At 30.9% G+C, this 16,155-nt stretch overlaps 1 protein-coding gene across 1 annotated transcript; it reads right to left on the bottom strand.

Moving 5' to 3' along the window:
• Positions 1 to 240: 240 nt before the first annotated feature.
• On the bottom strand, positions 241 to 10,000 carry LOC131633508 (putative anthocyanidin reductase). The gene is made up of 5 exons (XM_058904223.1): positions 9,793 to 10,000; positions 9,539 to 9,705; positions 1,073 to 1,276; positions 601 to 989; positions 241 to 512 (listed from the first exon to the last, which is right to left on the bottom strand). Exons 1-5 carry the CDS (start codon positions 9,905 to 9,907, stop codon positions 371 to 373), a joined length of 1,017 nt encoding a protein of 338 aa, XP_058760206.1. The 5' UTR covers positions 9,908 to 10,000; the 3' UTR covers positions 241 to 370.
• Positions 10,001 to 16,155: the final 6,155 nt, after the last annotated feature.

The raw sequence follows: 16,155 nt of genomic DNA on the forward strand, positions 1-16,155 counted from the left end.
AATTTAATCATTTGACTTATCTCACTCATTAATGAATTCTACGATAATATTTTTTCTTCAATACAAAGACTAATTATTATTTAATAAAATTCTACCAAACAATTTAAAAATATATGCATGCAAATTCTAAAAAGAGATTTTATCAATAAATAGAGAGTTTATACAAACATAATTTAATTATATAGAGTTTATTAATTATCCTCTAAAATATTGGGATTGGTTGAAAAGATTCTACTCGGATTTGTCGAAAAGATCCTTCTGAAAATTTATTTTAACTGAAAATACAATATTACAAAGATCCTTTGAGCAGTAAATTGTGATAGACTCAAGCATATAAAAGGTGGATTGAAAAATCCTCATGTTTATATCATTACATACTGAGATCACCTATCCTTCTTGCACATTCAATATTATCATCCAATATCATCTTAAGATCATACTTGTAAACAAACCCTTCATCAATTAGCTTTGTTGATGCCCATTTGATTTCTCTATTTGGCCCTTCCAAATACCTAAAACCAAATGTCAAATATTTTCACATTTTACATACTTATAATTCAATGCTCCACTTTTCAATTTTCATCAATAATATAAACTTACTTCTCCTTCAAATTGAATTCTGGATAGTTTTGAAGATAATAATTTACTATCTCTACTAACGATGCATATGAGTTTGCAAGCAAGAATCTTCCATTGATAGACGGATCCTCAGCACAAAAGATATGAGCTTCACAAACATCATCAACATGGACTAATGGAATTTTTCCACATATATCTTCTAAGAATTTCAAAGACTGATGCATGTCTTCATTGTCTTTAAGCTGAGCAATAAGAATTGCAACACTTGCTGGTATGTAACTTAGAAGAGAATCTCCTCCCACTAGGCCAACGGTTAGGCTAACCACCTCAATTCCACCACTTCCATTTGCCTCTTTGCCATAACTAATTAACAATTCTTTCTCAGCTAATGTCTTGGACTCAGCATATTCCTAACAAAATAATTACCTATTATTTGTTATATACTCTCGTTTTTGGAAGTGTGATGGAGAGGTGTATAATTATTAATTACTACCTTATGGAGAGCAGTGAGAGGAAGATGTAGAGGTGTCCAACAAGTTTCATCAATGAAGTCTTTGTAGCCACTTCCATCATCCTTCAATGGTGAAGAAGCAACAACTGTGCCAGTGTATATCAGTTTTCTTACAGTTCCTGATTTAATACAATTCGTAGCTATACTTTTTACACCTGCTATTACAGCTTCTTCAATGTTCTTAAACTGCCACAAACATTTACATATGGGTGAGTATTATGATAGATATAAAAAGTACATGATTAATATTTTTCAATAATTAATAAAAAATATAAAAAAAATAACTTAACTATTAAATCAGATATGATTACAAATTGTAAAATTTAATCATAGTAAGTTGGTGCATATTCAAAATAAAATCATCATAGTAATAATAAACATTTTCAATATGTTGAACTTGGCATGGGAGCGCAAGGTGCACTTTGGGTCTGTGAGAGGTTTTTCTCGATTTCTGAAAAAATATAAATGTGTTTTTCTATCACTTTTGTTGTGTGGGAGTATTTTCTAAAGATAAACTTAGAGAGACAAATAAAAAGTTCTTAGAATTTATTGCTATAAGAATTATAAAATCTTTGAGTACTACAAAATATATATATATATATATATATATATATATATATATATATATATATATATATATATATATATATATATATATATATATATATATATATATATATATATATAACGAACTTTCGCTTAGGTGACTTTCTTTATTCTTAAATTTCAAGACACATTTATATATATATATATATATATATATATATATATATATATATATATATATATATATATATATATATATATATATATATATATATATATATATAACGAACTTTCGCTTAGGTGACTTTCTTTATTCTTAAATTTCAAGACACATTTCACCTCGATTAAAGATAAAATTTATGGTGAAATATGGCATGTTCCTTTTTTATTTTTTAAAATTAAAATTAAAAAACTTTTAACCACTGTCAGGTTTTCCACACGTGGAGAAATGTCCCTCAGGGACACGCTTCGAGTTTCAGCACATACAATTTATTTCTTCATTCATTTTAAGCCACTTTTGTGTCGTAATATCTTCTCAAATTTTTAATATCTTGAAAATTAATGTCAAGGTTCAAGAATACCATTAACTTGATAAAATAAAATTTTACATTAATCTTTAAATTAAAATTTTTAATATACTGTTTTTGCATCTTTGAAGCCTAAACCTTCAAAGTTGGTGATACATCAACAATAAAACAACAAGAAAGGGTGTTTTCAATATATTGTTGTTGTTGTTGAGATCCTAAACCCTAAAGTTTAAATGTTGTTGTTGTTTATATTGAGATTGAATGTTATATTTTGTTATTTTTTTAGATAAGTAAAAGGTTTATTGTTGATGTTGTTATTGTTTTGTTTTGTTGAGATTGTGATTTTTGTTGTTGTTGTTGTTATTTAGGTATTGTGACTTATTAAAATTTTGAATCTTTTACGTTGTTGTGATTGAGAGTGAGATTGTTTTTTGTGTTTTTGTCTTGTTGAGAATGTTATGTGTTGTTGTCACTTAGCAATGTTTTGTTTTTATAATGTGACTTAGAAAAAATTTCATTCAAGATGCATGATTTTCCATGGATTTTTTATTTTAATTTCAGAACTTATTATGGATCATAGTTGGATGAAAGTTAATAGATTAAGTTTCTTGTATGAGAAAGAAGTTGTTGATTTGTTGTATCCAGATTTTAGCCATGAGCCAAGAAACCTTAGGATTGGACTTGATACTGATGGAATGAACTCCTTTGATAATATGAGTACTAACCATACTTAATGGCCTATTCTTCTCATGATTTACAACATATCTTCATGGTTGTGCTTGAAGCACAAATATATGTTGTTGTCTATGATGATTTTAGGGCCATGACAACAAGAAAATGACATATATGTTTATCTAAGTCCATTGATTGAAGATTTAATTATTTTTGGGATGAAGACTTGATGATGCGTATTGGAGTGAGAAGTTTAAGATGTGTGCCATGTTATTTTGCACAATCAACGACTTTCTTGCATATGGAAATTTGTCTGGATACAACGTCAAGGGATATAAAGTGTGTCATATATGTGAATCTAATACATGCTCCCACCAACTTCAATATGGAAAAGACTATATCTATCTTGGGCCTCAAAAATTTCTAAACCCCAATCATCCATATCATAGATTCTAGAAGGCTTTAATTAGAGAGCATGAGTTTGATATCACTCTTAAGCCCTTATTTGGGGAGGCAATTTATAAACAAAAACAATTTATTAATGTTATAAATTGTATTGATCTTCCATATTGGTCTAGTCTCAATATAAGATATTGTCTTGATCTGACACATGTAGAGAAAAATATGTGTGATGGTTTGATTGGAACACTTCTAAACATTAAAGGCAAGACAAAAGATGACAAGAATTCCCGTCTGGATATGATGATGATTGGTATATGACAAGAGTTGGCCCAAAAGAATTAGGAAAAAGAACACATTTCCCCCTAATATATCAAACTCTATCTAGAAACTATTGTGTTTTGTTCAAACTATTTTTCACAAGAAAACTCTATAGCAATTTCAAAGTTTCGTCATGATGGAAGATTTGAAGGTAGAGCTACACAAGGTTTAAATGTTAAGTTAGTGGCTCGGTATGTAGTTCTTCAAGCATATTTTATATATTGAATAATTTTGATGATCAACCTTACATATCCATTCACAAAAGATTTATCAAGGAAACATTCCTGCGGATGAGTTACAAGTGGTTGTTCAAAGAGCACAACAAGAGTTTCATAAATTGGTTGAATGAAAGGATTTCTAATGATGAGAGTTCATTCAAGACAATTAAATGGATGTCATACATGTCTACATGTAAAGTAATAACTTGGACTACATACAACATTAATAATTTTTCCTTTTATACAAATTTAAAGGATGGTGGTAGTATAATGCAAAATAGTGGAATTATGGTTAAGTCTGAATCCATGTATTTCTCAAGTTCTAATGATAGGAATCTTATAATGGCATATAGACTGTACTTTCGGGTCATTGAGGAAATTTAGAAGACTGTTTATGTGATATTCACAGTGCCTTTATTTAAGTTCAAGCGGATTGAAAGTAACACCACTATACAAACTAATAAGTTGGGATTCACATAGGCAGGGTCGGCCTTGTGGGTGTGCAGTCAAGCCTACCGCACATGCCTCAAATATTTTAGATTCTCAAAATTATATATGGACTTAAGTAAAAATATAATTATGTTTAAATTAAATATATTATACTCTGGAATAATTACAAAATTGACAAATGTCCTAGTGGACATGCTTGAGTTTTCAGGAAAGAATATATATATATATATATATATATATATATATATATATATATATATATATATATATATATATATATATATATATATATATATATATATATATATATATATATATTAGCAATTTAATTGCTTTAATTTAACGACAAAGGTGGCCCTATAAAGGCTTCTTGGCATGATCTCATTTTAAAATCACAAATTAACCTACAGAATAATTTAGGATTTTTATAATTTATTTTAAAATCATAAAGTGTAGTTTATTTTAATTCTTTAATATTATTTTAAGTATTTTATTATTCTATTATAGTTTTTATTTTTTAAAATATCACTTAAATTTATTATTTTAAATTGATTTTATAAAAAAAATTATTTTTTAGATATATCGTTTTAAAAATTTTATATGGTTTTGATTAAATTAAAATCTTTAAATAATAAATATTTAATAATTAGATGTAAAATTTATTCTTTTAACTTATGAAAAATAATTGAAAATAACTTTTAATATTTTTTTAAAAATTCTCATAAAATGATTTTTTTTTTAAATACAATTTTTTTAAAATCTATAACAAACAAAGTCTTAATCAAACTCCATATATGATTTTTGTGTATTTTAATAGAGGTTAGGACAACAAATATTTGTCCATCTTTCTTCCATACACTTTTAATTTTAGTATAACTTTTTATTTTAATAAAAACTTTGAGTAATGACCTTTTAACAAATGTTATTATTAAATATTTTAACATATTTCATATGATCAACTTGATGCTTATGTTTTTTTATGATAAAATATAATGTAGTGTTCTATTTGGCTTAATCTATTATTTTTTTATTGAAGAAATACCTGTATGGGTTTAAGCAAAAATCTCAAGAAAGTGGTATCGCCGGTTTGATGAAATTTTTCTTAAACATGGTTTTTTGAGAATTGGTTATGATACTTGTGCATACATATTGATGAGGAATAAGGGAATCATTATCTATCTTATTCTGCATGTTGATGATATCTTGATGGCAGCTCTGGCAAGGAAGATATCAGCAAGCTCGAGGATAATTTTAGATGAAACATATTGGTGAAGTTAAGAGAATCATAGAGATGGATACCACAAGAAACTACAAAGGGAGTGAATTATTATTGTCTCAATATAGTTACTTGAAGAATGTGGTAGAGCGGTTTAGAATGTAAGATTCTAAAATCGTTAACACTCCTTTGTATCATCACACTAAGTTTTTAACTATATGACTTCTTCAAACATAATAAGATAAGAAGATGATGGAGATTATTACCTATGAAAGTAGGATTGTAAGCATCATGTATGGTATGGTTTGTTGTAGACCAAACTTAGCATATGTAGTTAGCATAGTAAGTCAGTTTTTGGCAAATTAAGGTCATGTTCACCTGGAAGCTTTAAAGTGGATACTTTGATACTTGAATGGTTCATTGAAGGTTGACTTGAAGTACACAGAGATAACTCAAGATAAATATTTTTTAGAAATTTTTGTGGATGCGAACTATGTAGGTAATGTGGACACTAGAAAATATCTTCCGAATTATAAGTTTATGTTGCTTAGAATAACTATAAGTTAGAAAGAGAATCAACAATTAGTATTCATTTTATCTACTACTCAAGCAAAATATAATTTCCTTGTTGAAGAGGTCAAGGAGGTCATATTGTTAATAGGCATGATTGTGGAGTTATGGATCACTCCAAAATGTGTGAAGATAAATTGTGATGTTTAAAGGTTGATTCACTTGGCTAATTTTCAACTATATCATGAGAAGACAAAGCACATTGATATTCGTTTTTATTTCATATGAAACATGATCGAGTCAAAAAAGATTGTGGTTGAGAAGGTTATGGTTCTATGTGTTGTGAAAGTTAAAGTATTCTAAAGGTTTTGATGATGACAATTGAACAAGAAAAAGTTAAATCACAAGTATCATCAATCAAGAAGAAAGCTCAAAGAAAAGTATCCAAAATCCTCTATGGAGAGCTAAAAAGAGTCAAATTAATCATACAAAAGTATCTGAGTATGGGAATTCTAGCCTGATCAAGCACTTAGTGTTTTTATCATGTATTTGATCAGTTGAGTGTAATTTAAGCAGGAGTAAATCTTGAAGTAATAAGGCAATGCGCGCACGCACTAAAACTAGTTTAAACTTTTCATATTTTTCTCATTTTTTCTAAAAATCAATTATGGAAAGTGCTTAATCAATTACGAAGAATTTTGATCAATTATGAAAGCTAAACTCATTGTCTAATCAATTAGAACCTTCATCTTATTGATTACGGAGCAAGTTCAACTCTTAGTTGGTTAGGAAGCCCTTTAATAGATTAAGGTACGTAACATATTAGGATTTCCTTTTCTGGTTTATTCTAATCAACTAGCTTATCGTTTCTAATTAAATAGACAATGTTCAAGCTCATAGATTATTACCTTTTAAGCTAAATTTTTTACTATATAAAGTAGTGTTTTCCTCACTTTCATATTATAAATTTTGTGAAGTATCTACTCTCTTCTATCTCACTCATTCTCATTCTGTTATCACTTTTATTAACTAAAAATTTCCTTAGTGCTCTGAGAGAGAGAGAGAGAGAGAGAGAGAGAGAGAGAGAGAGAGAGAGAAGCCTAATCTGAGAGTTATGTTTTATTTGTTATTGTACTAAATTTTCCTAATCAAAAGCTTAGGCCTCTTGTTCTATTGTAATAGACTTGAGGTTGTAAGTTAAACTTGTGAAAAGTTTGGCGTAAGATTGTTAGGATGAACCTGTGTAAAAGTGCAAGTTATTGGTAGTGAAAATCTCAAAAGAAAACTCTTGGGGATCGGAGAAGTTTGTGTGGTTTAAGGTTGAACAAGGATAATTTGTCTCTTTATTTTCTATCTTTAATGTTCTGCTACTTAATATCTTCTTCTACTCTTTTTTAAATCAATCTTTTTCAAAAACGTTTTTGAATACCAAACATTACAATCCCTCTCTCGTGTTCTGCTCTTGTGTTTGGAGTTACATGTTCAACAAATGTGGCTTTGGAAGAGAATCTCGCGAACATGTTTACAACATTTTCCCATATCAATGTTCAAGCATTGTTGACGTTGATCATATTATTGAAGAGTGATTCAAGCTTTGGAGAGAGAGAGAGAGAGAGAGAGAGAGAGAGAGAGAGAAGTGGTTGGTAGGTAAAATAACATCATCATCATCAATTTTGAGACAAGGTAGATAATTGTGGAAGTATGCCTCAAAATCTCAAATATTAAATAAGATATCATATTTCAGCATTGCCTTAAGCATGGAGGTGCGCAAGGTGTGCATTTGTTGTATTTCGATATTGGCTGGCACTAGTGGCGGATCCAGAAATTTGATTTGGTGGGGGCTAATAAAATGTGTGTATTTTGATTAAAGAAATTTTTGATGAATTTTTGTAACATAAATCTTTATAATGAAAAAATTCTACAGAAATGTATATAAACTACAATTATTGTTGATGAATTTTTATATTTAAAAAACATTTAATCATGTTTTCATAATGTATAAATATATTATTAGATATATTACATACTTTTTAATTTTCATCAATATTTTAGAAGAATCGTTGATCACATTTACCTTTTAAAATTAATTATCAAATAGTAAATCTATGATATCAATTTTATTCAATTTAATAATAAAAATCTCACAAGCAAAATAAAACATCTAAATAGCCATTTTCTTGATGATTAAAAAAATAATTTGTCTTGATTTTGATCTAAACACAATATTACAGAAAATCAATATAGAAACGTTTATAATTTTTTTTAATGATGGTTGATTGTATTTGCCAATAAAACTAAGAGATTAATATGTATGTATTTTCAGCGTAAACTATTTTATACTTATATTCAATCAATTTTTTTTTAATGCTCATTTTTAAGCTATATAATAATTTAATTTAATGGATGTTTAAAAAAATTACAATGTCTATTTATAAATATTAATCTCTAAAACTAATTAAACATATAAAATGTTTTTTTAATAAACACCAAACTAAAAAAATCTTGAAACTAAATAGAAGGTTAAAATGATATTAGGTAAAAGAATTAATGTTGTTAAAGATTAGTCAAGAGTAAACTTTAATAAGTTGATAAGTGTAGTCACTCAAACTTGTTTATTTAATGGGGGCTGGTCAAAAAATAGAAGAGTGCTATAATATAAAATTTTCATTTTTTTTTTTGGGGGTTCAAGCCCCCAATGTAATACACATGTATCCTTTGGCTGGCACGCAAGGCACATGTGTCTAATGCACGTGAGGCACGAGATCTACTTAGATGGGTCGCTAGGTGTGCAAGAGGCACTCTATGTCTACAAGGCACATTTTTTGATTTCGAGCCAATATAAATGTGTTTTTTTATCATTTTGCTTATTGGAGTATTTTGTATAAGATTGTGTTTTAAAACTAATTTTTAATTAAAAACAAGAGAATATAGAAGTCTAACAATTCTTAGTTGTTTAGTTTGTAATTTTAATAAATATTTTAAATATAATGAATATTTTTTATTGGATTTTATAATACTTAATAAATTTAATGAATTTTATTAATTTTTTTTCTATAAAAAAAATAATATAATAACTTTTAATAGTTATGTGTATTAAAATAAATTATTTTATTTTAGTTATCATGTTAAATAATATATAAGTTTTATGTAATATTTATTTTAATATCAATTCATCTTTCATAATAAATATGAGAATATAAGTTGGTTATACATCAAGTATTCATTTAGTATTATTTTCTATAATTTAAAGAATTAAGAAAATGATATAAATTTATCTTGTTTATTGATAAATACTATTTTATGAGTTTAAAGAAGTTTTTGCATCATAATTTTTTTCCCATATTTATGGTTAGTTATTAGATCATATTATTTATAAGCAAAGATTCTTTTTTTAGGTTCATTGAATAATGAATGTATCTGGTCTATTATGTAGACCAGATACATTCATTATTCAATGAATCTAAAAAAGGCATCTTTGCTTATAAATAAGGCCAGAGGGAGTATTTCTCTTGTCTATATATTAGTTTTTAATGGGACAAAGTTTCAAGTTCATGCTACAAAAGAAAAGAAAAGAGTTTGAGAAATGAACCTGAGAATGAGTTTGGTGTTGAAAGGCAGTAGCAACATGAAAGACAAACTCACATCCTTGGATTGCATGCCAAAACTCATCTGCTTTGTATATGTCAGCTTCAAATAACACAAGTCTAGTGTTTGCATGAGGAAGGCTTTTCAATAAACCTACTTTGGATTCATCCTCTACAATGAATAAATTAACCACTAATTAATAATCGATGAAAAAAATAAAAAGTGAGAGAGAACAAATTATGAATGAAAGAGTACTACTCAAGTTTCTAAGAGTGGCATGGACAGTGTAACCCTTTTGTAGAAGCTTTTTGACTAAGAGAGAACCAATGTAACCAGCACCACCAGTCACACACACCTTGCATCTACTTTCCATAAGCTTCTTCTTGATCAATCTTCTAAAACATAAAACATAAACTCTTATAGCTTCTTATTAATTAGATAACATGATAGATCCGTATAGAAAATGGTTTCCAATCTACGTATACTTGTACTACTGACCACACAGTAAGATAAGGGTATCGATGTCCATAATAATTTGCATGTTTGTAAAAAACTATTAAAATATTATCACTCTCTTTTGTTTACACGTTCTACACACGCACAAATATATATATATATATATATATATATATATATATATATATATATATATATATATATATATATATATATATATATATATATATATATTAAATTGGTTTAAAGAACTAGTATATATTAAGGTTAAATATGTTTTAGATCCTTATAAATTTTAAATTTTATTTTAAGTCACTACTATTTTGTAAAAATTTAAAAATTGGTTAAGTAATATTTATTTTTAAATAATTTTTTATATATATTTAAAATACTATAATATATTTATTTATAAAACTTTATAATTTTTTAAAATGAGAAGAATTAAATATGAATTTTTTAAATTAAAAAAAATGATAAAAGTAATGAAATTTTTTACTTAAAAAAATTAAATTTTGATTTTTTTTTAAGGAATTTTTTAAAATGTTCTAAACATATTTGCAAGATAATCATTCAAAAATAGACATTGATTTAATAGTAGGGACTAAAGCTACATTTATAATAATTTTGTATGGATCAAAATATACCATTTATTTAATAGAAAACAAAAATAAAATTTAATATTTTATGGGTGCGTTTGATTTGTAAAATATGAAGTACTGGACATAACAGTACTAGACAGTACAGAATAGTACAAGACAACTTTTTATATTGTACTGTGTTTGATTATTACTGGACTGAACAACTGTTTTCCCGATTTTGCTTGATATGTCTAAGCACCAAACAAAATAATATAATTTCTAATATAATATTATTTATTAATATATAAAATATAATATTTATGAGTCAAAATATTAACTAATGAGTAAAAAAGATGAAGAAATAGTTTTTTTTACTCTACTTTGTTTAATATGTTTATGCAGCAGACAAAATAATATAATTTCTTATATAATATTTTTGAATCAAAATATTAAATGATGAGATGAGAAGAAAAATAATAAATTGAGATTTTTTTCTTTACTTTATTTGATATGTCAATGAACCGAATAAAAACAGTATAATTTTTATTATAACATTTTTTTATATATAAAATAGTAATATTATATTTATGAATTAAAATATTAAATAATAAGAAAGAGAGTAAAAAGTAATGTTTTGATTTTTTTTTTGATAATTAGTGTTTGGGACAAAAAGTTGTCTCATAGTTTAGTGGGGGACAAGAAATTATAGTTTTGTCCAGTACCTTACCATATTTTTTGTCCAGTACCATGATTAGTTTTTGCATCAAACAGAGTACAAAAAAAGTTGTCATGTCCAATACCTCGTTTTTAGCAAATCAAACGCACCCTATAGGAACAAAACCATATTTAACATATATGTACTAAAAGCAAGAACCATAAAAAAAATATAAATACACTAAAAAGCTTGTTAGGTTTCTTACTTTCTTTTACAAAAGTTACAGGTGCAATATTTATTATGAACAAAAAGCAGTAGGCGAAACGAGGTGGTCTTACTTAGTAGCAAGACAAAAAGTATTTGCATGTGTAGTTTGTTGATTTTTATTTGTATATATTTTGATGTGTTATTGTTGTTTTAACGATAGCATGACAAAAATAAGACTTTTCGTCGATATGTCTAAAAATTGAAAATATAATGTCTAATATATCTTACTTTAAAAAAAAAATCCAAAATACTTCATTAGACATGGCAACACAGGAAAAAAAAATTAAAATAACCAGGTTTAATAAATAAAATACAGAAAAAACCATGTTTTCGGTGTATTTACCAAACTGTCTAGGTTTGGGATTTCCGTTAGCTGAATGCGCCAAATGAAATGGCGTATAGGTGTTAATTAGGGATGCATGCGCCAAATGAAATGGCTAACCCTAAAATTCCTAAAGCATGCGCCAAATGGAATGGCTCATAAGTCTAGGGTTTTGCCCTAGATGCCAAACCATTTGGCGCCTAAGTGCAATCCTTTTTCTTTTTTTTTTTTTTTCATTTTTTTTAATTTATTTTAGTTAATATTTATGAAAATATTTACTTTTAAAAATCCTATTTTATTTTTATTTGTTAAGATATATACGTAAATAAATTTGGAAAATATTTTTTCGTCCTAAAAATGTAAAGCAGAAAACGAAAATCGAACTTGTAACATTGATTACAATATAATTTAAAAACTAAACATCGGTTACAATTAATTTCAGAAACGATAGCAAAGATTAATGAAAAATACAACAAAATGATCAGTGACGTCCATCACCAAGATAGCCATCTGTTCCGCAACCTGGTCTTGTAATGACACGTTTACCGCGATCGTTGATTCCGCCGCGAATATTGACACCGCCTCTTGCCCTAGCTCTACCCCCACCCCTTCCCCTTTGTGCTTCTTGTTGGGTTTGTGTCACGGGGGCTGGTACTGGGATGTCGCGTGGATCGCTGTCTATGAATTCGTCGACGCCCCCATAATTATCCGGAAAACCGCTGTTGTAAAGTCGGCTACCCATTCCCTCAAATGTGCTTATTCGTGGTGGTGGAGTGGGGTGGGAAAAGACTTCCGGCGCATAGCATCCCGTAGCACTAGAACTACCTTGGTTAAAGCCGAATTGGTTTGTAGGTGTTGCGTAGCCGGAGGGGGCGCCACGGTAAGAGGATTCACCATGAGGACCATCGTCGGGACTAAGATGAAGGCTAGATGAACCGGGAGTTAGGTTTTGGCCGAATCCCCTTGAGGACCCAGCAAATGTTGTAAATCCGAATGGTTGTGAGTGGGTCTGATATTGGTCCGAGGAAGGATGGTGGTCTTCATACCCTTGTAATGGTTGAGATTGGGATTGGAACATATTTGATTGGCGGATGTTGCGTGCGGAACGGGAAGGAGTACTGAAAATATTTTGTTGTTGTTGCTGGAGTTGTTGTTGTTCCTGGAGTTGTTGTTGTTGTTGCTGTTGTATGTGCTGTTGTTGGCGTTGTTGTAGGCGTTGTTGTTGTCGTTGCTGTTGTCGTTGTTGTTGCCGGAGTTGTTGTTGTTGTTCGTGTTGTTGTTGTTGTTGTTGTTGTTGTTCCTCTTCCGGTTGTTGTTGTTGTGGCAAGATGTAGTTCTGTGCACGGGGATCAATTAAATAGAACGGAGCTGCAAGAAACAAGTTAGGGGATGTGGCTGTACGATACCAACTCATGTATTCAGGAGAAGGTTTCATTTCATGGTCACTAACGGGGAAGTTTAGGACATACTGGCGACGGTTCTTCCACATCTGGCGATGATCGGGTGCAAAATCCTTCCAGTGTTGGTGTGTCCATTGATGGTTAACTCTTTTTAGGTGCCACACTCCCAAGTCAACAGGAGGGTCGGGTATCCGTTGACGCATCCCAAACTGAAGCATCACCCGGTCACTTTGATGCATTTCTATTATGTTGTACCGGATTAAGCAGCATTTTGTCGTCCAAATTTCTGCATCCTGAGCTCTAGGCTCATACTCGCACTCGAGATACGGTCGCCATATGAACTGCATGCATGAGAGTTATACATTACTTCGGGAAAAAATATTTAAGGAAAATACTTAAAATAAAAGAAGAAAATAATTAGAGATAATACCTGATGTTGTCCAAGGTGATCAATTAGCATGCGGTACATTGTGATATTTGACCGCGGATTAAGTGTGAAGTCCATTTTTTTCACACAAAATCTACAACGAAAATATAATGATTTAGTTAGAATGGAGTAGAATGTGTAAGGAGAAAATGGTATACTAAAAACTTACCTCAAGGCATACGGAAAGTCCCAACTTCCGTTGTTAACCGGGGCCAGTATGGGCATCCTCCACCACCCCCACACCTGCACCAACAGGGCGCATCCATAGAATGTGCAGGACTCAGCAACCGCGTTTTTGCATAGTGACTGGTACAGGGTAGCCAGAACCGCAGACCCCCAGCTGTACAGACCAACTCTACTAAAATCCATTAGCAAACGAAGATACATAAAGTTAACCGTGTTACCAGTGCTATCTGGGAACAAAACGTTTCCAATAAGCAACAGTATGTAACACCTAGTTTTCTGCAGTATGGTCTCTTGGGGAGACGCATCATTCAAGTGAAAATTTTTATAATAATCCTTTAACCTCTTGAGGTTAACACCTTGCCCCCTAGCACCAACGGCTCCTTCTATCAAGTCTATTCCAATTGCCTCTTGGCATAAGCTATTCGCCTGCATAACACAACCATTAATTGCCTTACCATCAACAGGAAGGCCGAGTAGCATATGAACGTCTTCAAGGGTGATGGTGCACTCCCCTGTTGGAAGATGGAAGGTGTGTGTCTCGGGCCTCCAGCGTTCTAGCAAAGCAAGAACAAACTTGTGGTCAATAGAAGACTCGGCGATCCTGCTAATCGGACCGAAACCAGCAATGTTCAGGTATGGTATAATGCGGTCGTCCGGAGCGATGGTATGTTTACTACGAGTGCGAAAACGTTGAACGTTCTGAAAAGAGTAAGCATGCCCAAAAAAATCAGTTAGTTTATCAGGGACAGTTGCATGAATATAAAGTAATACTGATACACTTACGAAGGTTGCGATGTTCTGGGGGGTTCCTCTGTGTGTTTCGCCCATGGTTAGGAGAGACATGGTTGAAGGCTGAAAATTCGTAAGCTGATTGCAAAAGGATTGTTCTAAGAGTAGATGAGTGATAATGGTGATGTATTTCCAGAATCCCAAGTGCTTTATATATTGATGAGGAAAAAAACGGTAACATCATGCATGCTTGACATGTCAACACAGCCATAAGTGTTTGGTGTTGCTTCTGCAGGATGTGTTGGCATGCATGCAGTCAAACTATCGGTGACAAGGCATGGTGGGATGCATGCAGCTCAGGTCTAGGTGACAGCTCGGGTAGCATGCATGCAGGAGTAGGAGGAATCCTGGCAGGAAGCTGATCAGGAATCTTATCAGAAATTTTTGCAGTCGCATGCTTGTTAACAGTAACTCCATTGCTGGTTTACAGTAACTCCTGGAATCGTTTCAGAACATGCAGGTGGGACCATGTGGGACCAGGTGGGCCCCTGGGGGGTCCACACATAATACATATGCGCCAAATGATTTGGCTTATTCTCCTAAAATTCCTTCTTATGCGCCAAACCATTTGGCGACTTGCAGTTAAATTTTTTAACTAATGCGCCATTCCATTTGGCGCATTAGAAGGCCCTATTTTTTTTTTTTCAAAATTAGGGTTTACGTGTATGCCTTGTATACGAAACCCTAATTGTGATCCAGACCTATGGCAAGACTTCAGACCCTCTATAAATTAGGGTTTACTGTGTGCATTAGTACACACAAGCAAAAAATGAGATCTCGAATAAGGCCAGATAGCTCGCACCGGACTACAGAGCCTCCACCCCCTGTGAGGCGTTTCGACTATCAACCGGACTATCGTCGAAGGACTGGATACGTCATTTTCTCTGCCGTCAAACCTCCTATGCAGGTGTTGTTTTGGAACATTCAAACCATGGACCAGCTTAAGAGAACCCTCTTAAGGTTTTTGGACGGAGAGTGGAGTCCAGGCGAACAAATCAGATCTATCAAGAGACTTAGAACAAGGGGCGGTGTTTTTCTTGAAAGACAGCGTTGGTGGGAGACTATGGAGGACGACATTCAATGCACTCGAATGATGGAGGACAGAGAAGACATTGTCCTAACCGTTGTAATTTCCTAGATGTCGCAATTTCTTTACCCTTTAAATTACTTCTGTACCGTCCAATTAAATGCTCTGAGCATATATTAATGAAATGTTTTTTTAACATTACCAAGTTTCCTATTAGTGTTTAAGTTATTAATAATTAACAAAGTTATTTTCCTCTGTATTTCACCCCCTATAAATATAGGTATGAGTGTGTGGAGTTGAAGTACCAACTCTTTCTTCATTCTTACTGCAAACACTAAAAAATGAACTCAGTTTGGGCTGTCGTTTTTTTTGAGGAAGGTAGGCACATGCGTGTCTGCCTTAACCCCCACTGGAATTTCCAGAGAATTGTTAGAGCCATCAACACTGGGTTTCGTCAACTAGATGGTCCAACCAGAAAAGTTAAACAGATAGATTACCGTTGTCCATACATTAC

This window comes from Vicia villosa, unplaced genomic scaffold (genome assembly GCF_029867415.1).
Source record: "Vicia villosa cultivar HV-30 ecotype Madison, WI unplaced genomic scaffold, Vvil1.0 ctg.001130F_1_1, whole genome shotgun sequence".
In the NCBI taxonomy this organism is placed as follows: domain Eukaryota; kingdom Viridiplantae; phylum Streptophyta; class Magnoliopsida; order Fabales; family Fabaceae; genus Vicia; species Vicia villosa.